This window comes from Opisthorchis viverrini (assembly GCF_000715545.1).
Source record: "Opisthorchis viverrini unplaced genomic scaffold opera_v5_271, whole genome shotgun sequence".
NCBI classification, from domain to species: domain Eukaryota; kingdom Metazoa; phylum Platyhelminthes; class Trematoda; order Opisthorchiida; family Opisthorchiidae; genus Opisthorchis; species Opisthorchis viverrini.
The window spans coordinates 647,224-658,098 of NW_008751929.1; the positions used below are offsets into that span (position 1 = coordinate 647,224).

Below are 10,875 nucleotides of genomic sequence, written 5' to 3' on the forward strand. Positions count from 1 at the left end.
GTGCGAAAAGTACAACGGCCTCAAGCTTTTTATTGGAAGGACACTGTCTGAACTTAGTCCAATGCTGACGCACGCGGTCTGGCTTTAGTACGAGGCAGCGACGTGCTGCATATTGTGGAGGCGTTTTCTGTCTGGTCAACACCCAGCGGAGCTGAGAGTCTCCGTAGATTCCGGGCCTTCAGTGGTTGCTTTCCTGATACAAATAAAGCTTGTTTTCTGCGATTGGTTCTTCGAACAGTACATCACAAATTTATATGATACTCAACTTAGATCACGTGTACAGGTTGGACATATTCATGGACCATCTCGTCACCACTGACAACACAGTATTAGTATGTCAGCACTAACGTTTCGCTTCCATGAAGCTAATTTATTTGAAGGCCTTATTGTAAAGAGAAAAAATAAAGTTGGATGAGAAGACCTAATGTTAGTCTACCATACTCATTCCCACACACTCATTCAGACCTTCTGGATAGAAACTGACAACAGTGACACCGTTGACATCGATTATCAGCTATATTTTACAGTGTCCAACCATGCACAGAAGGATCACGTGGAGTCCACCGTGAAAGGCTACTTGAAAAGACAGGATCCAGGCATTTTGTGCTCATTTGTTTGACCCGCTCCAGAACAGACACGGAAAACGGTATACTTTTAGCAAACAATGGTCGAGCATTCGTTATATTCGAAAGACCACCGCAACTTTCCGTACTGCACACATTCCTCGATTGAAGTCGCTGTTGCGCAACCTATTTACCGACACCACAGGTTCGAAACCGGAAGACATCTCAGTTAAGCTGATTGCACAACCGTACAAAAAGACCCATACTGTTGTCTGATGCACAGCCTTAAGATCCAGGGATGCACCACGCTGCTCCCGTATAGGGCCTCAAATTATGAAATACTATCCGACTGATAGATGATGTCAGTCGGACCTTATGCAACTTCCAACATACACATGACGCTCGGCAACCTCGAATGTCCCTTCTAATACTTTAAGTAGTGTTTGCACTGACTGAATGTCCAGGGACATGGTCTTAGACCTTGTTGGTGCAAAGCCGAAGGGCGAAATCTCTTTGGTCAGTTCATCCAAAAACACCGGTACCTTCCAGATCGATGAAATTTTCGTTTACAGCTTTCTTAACCTCGAGGTTCTTTTTAAAGACGTTTTGCCCTTCATTGTCTTGTTGATCACGAAATTGAATTGGAGTGAACAGGTTGGACGTCCTTGTCGTACAACAATTTCTGGAGACCTCTCCGTGTAATCTCGTGTGTTCGTAAGTCTGAGAATGGCAATACCTATTATACTGACAGACTCCTGAGGCGTTTTCTGTTGGGGAGGCGTGTTAAGGAGATCGATCTACCAGATCGAATGTACCTTGGTGATCCGGAGATGCCAAAATTTCGAGCTGCTGTGTCCTAGGCACCTGAGGTGTAAAAATTTGATGAACGCAAACCCTTGCTTGCCGCTTTAAAGTCAATGCTTCACGGGCGCCAAGAGTCTGGTTACAAATGGAGTTAAGGTGCTCCCTCTGTGATTACCACATCCAACTCGGGCTACTTCACTGAAAACGACTCTCTCCAGTTGTTTGGGACAGTCTGCTTTCCATAAATAGAAGCAGGCAGATAGGCCAAGCGCTGACTAGGACTAAATCTTAATTTTTGAACAATACGGGTTGGAAGTGACGCTGGTTTCACCCACAAACCGGTAACTTCGGTGTCCACTAGGCTTCACCATTGGTGCGCATGATAATTCGTCAGGCTGCATTATGTTCGAAAACGACAAGAGCATCTCCCTAAGATCTAGGAACCGTCTTTGGATGGAGCGAAACTCCCGGAATTCTGCCGAGGTAAAGCAATGTCGTAATTTTCTGATAAATTCCTTTAACTTCGGGCCTTCCATTTCTTGACAGTCTTGAAAAAGGAAGGGAGAAACGAATCCGAGCAAATGCGTGGTCACAGTCCTCACAAGTGCTCTAAAATGAGTGGTACTCAGCTACTGGTCCGCATCATCGGTAACTAACGGCGATGTGATCAACTTGGGTCCGTGGTTGGTACGCTTCTGGGGAACATTATGTGACCATGGATCCCGGAAGTGAATACTGCGAACTGCACATGGCCGAAGCAGTCTTTCGTTGCTATCTGTGCGTACCGAGTCCAAACCAAATGACTCCTGATTGAGTCTCAGATACGCTAAGTCTGTCCACTTGCGTATTCAAATCTCCTGCAAGCATGATATTGTGCTCTTAACCTGGCATAACAAGACATTCAGAGCATCATAAAAGTTGTCATTGGTGGTTTCAGAGTTCAAGTCGGTTGGGGCGTAAGCAACCATTATAAACAGACGACGATCAGCCTCCCACTTGTGAGACTCCTTAACGGATGTTGCCAGATGAACAGGTGACTAGCAACGGTAATCCTGTCTAGCAAGAACCTTTCCGCTCGGGACTTTGTACGATGCCGACCCATGCATAACCTACCGAAAGGTCTTCCGGGTTTTCAAAGGTGCTCCAGCCTAAACGAAAAGTAATTATCTGGATGGCTGTGCTTGGATATTGTTTCCAATATACAGCCTGCATCAATTTGAAGTGACCTGTGTACATTCAGGAACAGTCTGTTAACCTGCTTGTTTAGGATTGTCAACAGCCAGATAGACCGGACCTCGAGGCTTGGATATTGATTTCGAGATGCCTGAGGCTGTGGACGCCGGCAGACGCGCAGATCTCGGAACTGAAGCCTGTAAAGCCAGTCCTAACAGATGGGCCTATAAGGAGAGTAGTATTGATGATATGATGGAAGGGGGAAAATTGGGTGAAATGGTACGAAAGGAGACGTTGGCAGCAGCCCCCTCATGCTCATCTGCTCTGTTCCACCCAGAAATCGAGACGATCCGGTGGATGAGCCACGACAGTATTCTTAGTTGGAAAAGCGATCAACATCTACCGAGTCAAATGCGCTCAACCGGATTCCGACAGTCTGTGGAATTGATGATAGCCTTATTTCTCCCTGGCGAACGTATCTTCGTTGCTTTCTCTGTCACACGTTTAAATGTTCCACTTTTGTCACAAAGGAACATTTATCAAGTTGAACACATTGGCCTATTCAGTTTCAATTTCTGTTGACTTTGTGCTGTTAGTACCACTGACTCTAAAGTGATTACCGAACGGGCTGTGGGATGTGCAGCAGGACGATAGCATTTCGAAGTTTTAGTTTTTCACGGCACATATCGCTTTTCTTTTGACTATCCCATTTTGCACAATGAGACATGTTTCTGTTTTGTTTGCACGAACGTTATTCGACTTCTGAAGATGATCTAACCGAATTTATCCGTCCTATTGTCTTCAACATTGTACGTCAACTCATTCCACCTAATACACTTTAGGCACTGGTCGATTTTGCTTACGGATCTTTCTTTACTATTGATGCCTTAACTTTGCTCAGTGAGTCACCTTTACCTACAGTTACACGTTACCGTTCTACGATGTGCATACCTGCTGTTTCCAACTGCGTGTAGCACACCTGTGAACAAGCAACACGCTGACCACGTATTCTGTTAGCTGATTTGCTGTTTTCACTCCCAGGCGGATTGTGTTTTCGCGTTCCAACTACGCAACCCAGTACACAATGGTCATGCGCTGCTGATGACAGAGACAAGGCGACAATTGCTTGAAGAACATGGTTTCCACAATCCCGTTTTGTTGCTGCATCCATTGGGCGGCTGGACGAAACCGGATGATGTGCCATTACACATACGTATGCTTCAACATGACGCATGCCTAGATGAGGGAGTTTTGGACCCAAAAACAACCCTGGTTGCCATCTTCCCTTCTCCCATGTTGTATGCCGGGCCTCGGGAAGTTCAATGGCATGCTCGGACACGGTTGTATGCTGGTGTGCAGTTCTATATTGTAGGGAGAGATCCCGCAGGTTTGCCTCATCCAGACGGATCTGGAGTTGACTTATATGACCCAACGCATGGTGCACAAGTAAGCATGCTTTTGTGTTTCTCGCTTCATGTATTTCCATCCAATTCTACATGACTAACGGTGTAGCCAGGTGGCGTATTCCCAGCGCGGTTGAGCGTACTTGCCTGTTTGTTTATGGCCTTTAAGAGGGTTACGATACACCTTGACCGAGGAACTAATACAATTTCGCTTCTTCACCCTAGCCCGCTTATTACATTTTATTCCGTTGCAGGTTCCTTAACTTTTTCAACAGTACCGCAAGGGTTTCGAAAGTGTTGAACACTGACCCTTTCTTTTAGAAGTTGGAATAGGAACAGGAATATAACTTACTTCATTTTTTACAAATCACGTTGTACATTTGTTTGGCCGAAACCATTTTAGCAGGCCCTGTTTGGGAGTCTGTTGAATCCAAATAGCGCTTGTATAGGTCCGCTGAAATCTCTGTGAAAACCCCTACCTTACTGTTTTCTGTGAAATCCGTGAGTAATTAGAACATTGAATCGCACCCGCTAAAGCTGCAGTTGACCAACCACCCAACTCCCAGTTGTGGGGCATACAGTAAGGCTCTGATTCCACCTTGTTTACAGCGAAGTCGAAGCTTGACGTCCGTCCATCATTTTGTTTTTTGAATCCGTACTTTTTTCACGCGAATACGTCCAAATGACCATCCTAACGTGTTTCACTGTGAGAGGTTGAGATGTCTTAAGTTCGGTCAACTTTGTCAACTTTGCATTGAGGCATTTTAAGATCCCCGTCGGAATATCTTGGTAATTCTGTCGAATTTTTGGGCTAGATGGCCCAGTGATTAGAGAGCGAATTAGCTTATTGGAGGGTGTGTTTCGAACCCGGTGTGTGCATTCGACTTCCCCTGTATAGGCTTGAGCAATCTGGCTGCATCCCAGCCCTCGGGTAAAATGGCAGCTGGGCACCTAAATGGTGCTACAGCTGGACGATTACTTGTTACTCTGACGAATTTCCGTATGGAAGGCGTAACATGAGAACGTTATATGATCTTCTCCAATAGTTTATCTCTGTGTAAAAAACCACCCCGCCTAAAATTCGTTTTCCCATTTCCCGGAATTTTCGATTGAAGTATGCGGTGACTCTCCATAAGGATTACCTTTAGAGAAATATCGACCAACCATGCAATAGACTTCCTCTCTGTAAAATGGTGTGTAAATTGCCAGAGCTCCCTCACGCTTACTTCGTGTACGAATTGCCGTTTTATTCACATTTTCTTTAGTCTTTCTTCCACTCAGTTGCACCCGCCACATGCACCTTATGTTTGGGCCATAGTTTCAGGTTAAAAGTCATATTCTCTCGCCTCTCCCATTCGCTGAGTATCACCTTGCTTGCAAACGTTCGGTTCAGTTTTTCAACTCACAAACCGTGCATCGAAATGCACTGGTTCCAGCTGCTACAGCTTCATTCACCGATAATGGGGAGAATAAAGCAACGAAAGCCACGCGTTGGACGCAGTGACTCAATCGATTCATTGATTGCAAATAGTTCTGTTTGTCCTGTGTGGCAGAAATGGAGAGCTACGTAGTAAAGGCTATAGCTTTGATGCAAGAGCCTCACTGGCTACATGACAGCCATATCTGTCAGGTTCACTAACCACTGATTTGTCTTGTCTGGTGGTCTCCGTCATCCCCACACGTCCCTCACTCATTCAGCTGTCAATCACCTAATCGTTGTTCCGTAAACAAGTATCTTTCCAGTAACGTAACTACAAATAAACCGATATTAAATTCGGGGTATCTGTTCCACGATGCTGCTTTCATTGTGCGTACTCTTTGTCAAATTGGGTAACAGGTCGCTCTTGCTCTGGCCTTCTTCTCTCGGTGTATGTTTTGTCTCTGTTTCAAACCACTGGCGGCGAACCCAGATTTCTCGCACTGTACTCTTCTGGTGCCTAGTTATCCTGATGACTTGTAGTATTTGCGACTTAGAATTCATGCTTAGCCCCAGGGTTGGATCCGCCTCACTGGACTGGGTTCCAATGGCCAGTCGTTTTTGGTTGCTAGGTTGACTGGTCCAATCAAGATCAGTGCATTGGATGTTGATCAGATGGCAATCGACTTGCAAGTCAACTGCCAAGGTCACCGAATAGGTCAACAGCCGTCTGAGCAACAACCAATCAAGACACGGGGCTACCAATATTTCGACACATTACCAAGATCAGTGAATGCATCTTGACGTAGTGAACGGGGTTTGTCTGTTGTCTCGGTATATGCTTCGACAGACCACATCTCTGACGCTTCTATAGAAATTTGTCACGGTTACTCCGGACAGCGAGGAGCACAAAAATCATGTCAGGTTAGCCGACTAGGTTCTGATGTAGCCCACCTTGGCAACGTATTTGGGGTTGACGCTTACTGTTCAGATCATGGGGAACAGCTTATTTGATTATGTTCTTAACATCATTTGTTTCTATACAGCACAAGCACTCACGCCGTGTAACTTAGAGGCTACCAACAGCAAACCAGCCCTGAACTCACTTCGACCATGTGGCAATTAGTTATCGGTTTAGAGCTTCTTTACAAGACTATCGTTCAGTTTAGAGTACACCTCTGGACTCCGATTGTGTACCCGCATTGTGCGGGTACTCGTACCTATTCGCTTTTCCTCCGGGACCTTCCGGCTGATACAAAGGCGCTCGGTTCACTGCCTGCTAAGTCTCTCTGTGGCCCAGTACCATAAAGTTGAGATTGCTGATACGCTCCCAGAACCTGATGGGCACAATGCTTGCAAGCGACTTTTAGAAGTATGGGAATGGGTCAAATAAAACGGTTTAGGTGTATGAGTTTGTATATACTGTGGCCTGTCAGTGTAACATCCATCTCGATGGGGACAGCACAGTACGTAACTTGTTATCGGATAACGGGCAAAAGGCTGCTTCTTGAGAGACATGAAACATATGAGTCAGGTTGGACTACCTGAAGTAAATGGATAATTGGTGAAACACGAGTCTTAAAAAGTATCAGGCTGAGTATTTTATGAGAACCTGCAACTGGCTAAAACTATAAGGTTCACAGTATGTTGCTGGTAGTAGTGAAGTTTTGTTCACGTGGTTCACCAACAGTGGCACCATAGCTGTCTGTCCCGTGGCGACCTGTAGAAAACTTGCATTTATTCTAAAGCAGTGGATAAATATGACAATACGACAGAAACGTCGGAGCGGCACTACAGTGGTCGAGATAGTGAGAAATCGCAACACAAGTCCACACCAAATAGACCAAAGCAGTCGCTCGGCTCGCAAGAAGCATCTCCCCCCTTGTGTAAATTCCACTCGAAGGCAAAATCTACTTTCCGCACTCCTAAGATTGTTACTTTTATAATTATAATGACTGTAGTTCCATGCTATGTCAGACCAGATTGCCGTTTTGCACGTCAGCAGATGAGTTTCCATCCAATTCGGTACTTTCCCCTCGTGTAACATGTTTATTTTCGAACCAAGCGCCCATGAAGCCTTGTATTGATTTCCGTTCATACCCGAGTACAAATGCGGGTTGTGGCTTGTTGTCAAAACCACTCTGAATCGCAATTCAAATACCGGTCGTCTCCGTAGCTGAGCCTCTCAATTCGCCTTGTTCCGTCTGCAGTTCCTAAACATTGCGCAAGCTATTGTTGCCAGCCTTGTTGGAATATTATATCGTTGTGCGTCCGCGATAGCCTTTTCCAAATCAGCTCTGTTAGTGATCTGAATTCCGCTCAGCTCAATCTGTTTTGTCATGGAATTTCCCCCTATGATTTTCGACCACCCAAATTGTTATTTGCTAGTGATCTGAAGAATAGCTTCATGAATTGTTTATTGAACACGGCAGCCGTTTTCAAGTTTTATTTTAGTACTACTCCTTACTGATATTGTGGAAGAGGACGGCAAAAGCAGACTAGCTGCAGGTTTTCCACTCCCCACCAAAGCGCTCCGGTTTGGCACAAATGTTTGTTAATATTGGCGTCCTGTTTCGTCAATATGATATACGTGTCGTGAACACCTTATTGGTTTACACCACGTATTGTTTCATAGTATTATTGGCATTAGCCAAGTTTGTTGTCCCACCCAAACCTCCGGACATTTTGTGAAAATCGACCGTTTCATATCCGCTCTTTGGATCATGTCCCCGTTTCGGTTGCATGCGGGACCCACACCATTCGAAATCAGTGATCCTCTGCTAATGAAATAGGAGGAAAGTAAAAAAGCCCGCATTTGTAACGCGCGAATTCTTCCATTAATTTACGGGCTGGTCAACTGAGGGCAGTCAGATCCTGGGTAGATGCCCGTTGCAAGAACCATTTGGTGTGATTCTGTGCCCCTTCCTCAGTGAAGATAGTCAGTACCTCCATAAAGAGACCTTCTTCTGTGGTAATATGTGCGATGCAATATCACGGTACGCTTTATGAAAAAATGCACAGAAATTCTGACTTTTTGTACATTTTTTCCGCAGTGTTCGATCGTACGCTCATGCAGCGGGATATGCCCCCAGAAGTTCAATAAATGTCATACGCTCTTTCTAATTACATGTTTTTGGACATGGAAGAGTATATAAGTAGCTCTCCAAAAGCGTTCTTACAAGCAACGCCGCTGGGGTATCCATTCTCTCCATTTTCGTTTGCTTTCGTCATTGACGAGGTGATGAGACAAACTTGGGACAGCAGATTAAAAATTCCCGTACAACTGATCGGGCTTAGTTCATCGAGACAGAATCCCCCCATTCTCCTTGCCTTACCTCTGAATGATTGTTTTTTTTCGGGACAGTTGTGCTTTTCGGGGCTTCTCTTTTTTCCCCCTTTTTCTCATTCGAGTCACCTCCTGTGATGGGCATTTCAACAAAGAAAAAGAATGCTTTTTGCAGTGAATGTATTTCAGCTCGAGGTTTTCTCACACGTTCATCCGATAGACCGTGGTTTTGGATCCACCGCCAGCCAGAGTCGCTTGCCATTGCAACCTTTTTTTGATATGGAATGGAAAAGCTTGCCTGTGTACTAGGATAGTGTTTTGTGGCCGACTATGCCAAAATGTAAAGGTGATTTAAAACACTAATTTTAATTTAGTTCAAACTGCTATGCTGAAAACGGTAAAACTTGGATTTTGATGCTCGCCCCCTTCCCGGCCTAGAGTTGTTCCGGAACACCGACAACATCGCCGAAGTTACGTCTACTTGAATTATCTGTAATTTTTTTAAGTCAGCTAGTAACTGTCTTAAAACCACTGAAATCCTGAAAATCAGCTTCTGTAGGCTACACGGATTTGCATGTCGAGTGTATGACCTACAACAAAATTGAAATCGTTCTGATTGGTGCGAGACCTGCGTACTTCAACTGGTGTAGTGTGAACCTCGACAAATTATCTTGTTTAGGTATGAGTATCATAAAACTTGTTTTCATATTGACTCACCTGCATTGCTGTGCGAACTTTTTCCTCCCTATTTAGGAACCCCTCTAGGAAATTAGTGTGCCCCGGTGCGGATAGGTGCATAATATGCCACGCCTATGTAAGAGAGCCGAGAAAATGTCAGCTCATTATCACACAAGGACTGCCCTTTTTCGCGAATGTGCGAACCTTCGCAATTGACTTCTGTTTACTTCTCATGAACAAAAAGCCAGGTTTGGATGTGCTAGGTAGCTCCGATGTAAATTTTTGTGAATTTCAGCAGCAATAGTAGGACGAAATTACGTATCGATCGATGAGGCTTCATGAAGCTCGGTGTCATTGCATTTAGGTGTGGTACATCTCGGGTGTTTTCGCAAGTTTTAAATAGCGAGCTGCATGAGCTCAACATTTTCAGCGCCTTCCCATGTTGTTTGAACTTTCAAGCGAAGCTTTACATTTATTCCTCTTTTAAAGGTTTGAATACAGTCATCTGTTTATTCTTTAACTCATTCGCGTATATTTGCTGCACTCGGATACTCGGCTTTTGTGCAATGTTCATATGCTATTCAAAGCCACAAACAGCTACTCTTCAGGGAGAACTGAAATTTGGCACTTTTGTTTGAAGTCATACAATACACCTTTGAACTGATGACTGCGTTATTCCTGGTTGTATCACGGAGGTATAGCGCAGTCAGAGTTAGGGCCTTGTTAAATGAGCACACAGGCGAGACTCCTTTTTCAATTCAGCCCTCATCTGTGTATACTCGTGGCGTATTTCCTTCTCAGTCGTCCAATCTCTAGGATTTTGTTTTTGAAAGCCAGGCCGAAAATATATCAATTTGCGGCATATTAATTTTAGTCGAATAATTGATCTCTTGTAGGTTTTATCGATGGCACCTGGTTTGCCTGGCTTAAAAATACTCCCGTTTCGTGTGGCCGCCTATGACACTAAGGTTGGGAAAATGAACTTCTTTGATCCGAAAAGAGCTGCAGATTTCCTCTTCATATCTGGCACAAAAATGCGTGGACTTGCCCGTAACGGGGAAGAGCCACCGGAAGGTTTCATGGCTCCGTCTGCATGGACTGTGTTGGCGGATTATTATCGAGATTCACTAAACAAAGGCAACCAGAATTAGACGCTGCTTTGATACTCCTCTGCTATTTTATCAAAGTTGGCATCTACTCCTCTTGGCTTGCTGGTTTATTCTCAAATACTTTGTACCTCCGACGAAGTTTGTTTTATCTTGCCTTCTTGTTACAAAAGACCATTGTGATACTCTTGTTTGTGTGCTGATTTCCGCCTTTCTGATTTTTTACTTTAATACCAATGAAACAGTATCAATTACTTGAATTCCCATGTGTACCCTGTTTGTTTTTTGGCGAACACTATTGACGGTAACTCTTGTTTTCGTTTCACCTGTTTGAACCAGGGGCTACCGGTTCTACGCGCAGTTACTTGCACGCATTGTTTCACTCTGACGGGGTGCATCCCTCTTTATCACGGATATACACTAGTCAAAAACAGGCAAAGCTTAT

The 10,875-nt window shown here is 44.6% G+C and overlaps 1 protein-coding gene across 1 annotated transcript in view; it reads left to right on the forward strand.

Annotated features, from left to right (window-relative positions):
* The window catches only part of T265_09376 (hypothetical protein), a gene marked incomplete at both ends in the record, with an annotated part of 28,984 nt that extends 18,247 nt beyond the window's left edge, over positions 1-10,737 (forward strand). The window contains 2 exons of the mRNA XM_009175420.1: positions 3,582-3,986; positions 10,221-10,737. Coding sequence (XP_009173684.1) covers positions 3,582-3,986; positions 10,221-10,475 — 660 coding nt within the window. The remainder of the gene's footprint in view (positions 1-3,581; positions 3,987-10,220) is intronic.
* Between the last annotated feature and the right edge of the window lie 138 nt (positions 10,738-10,875).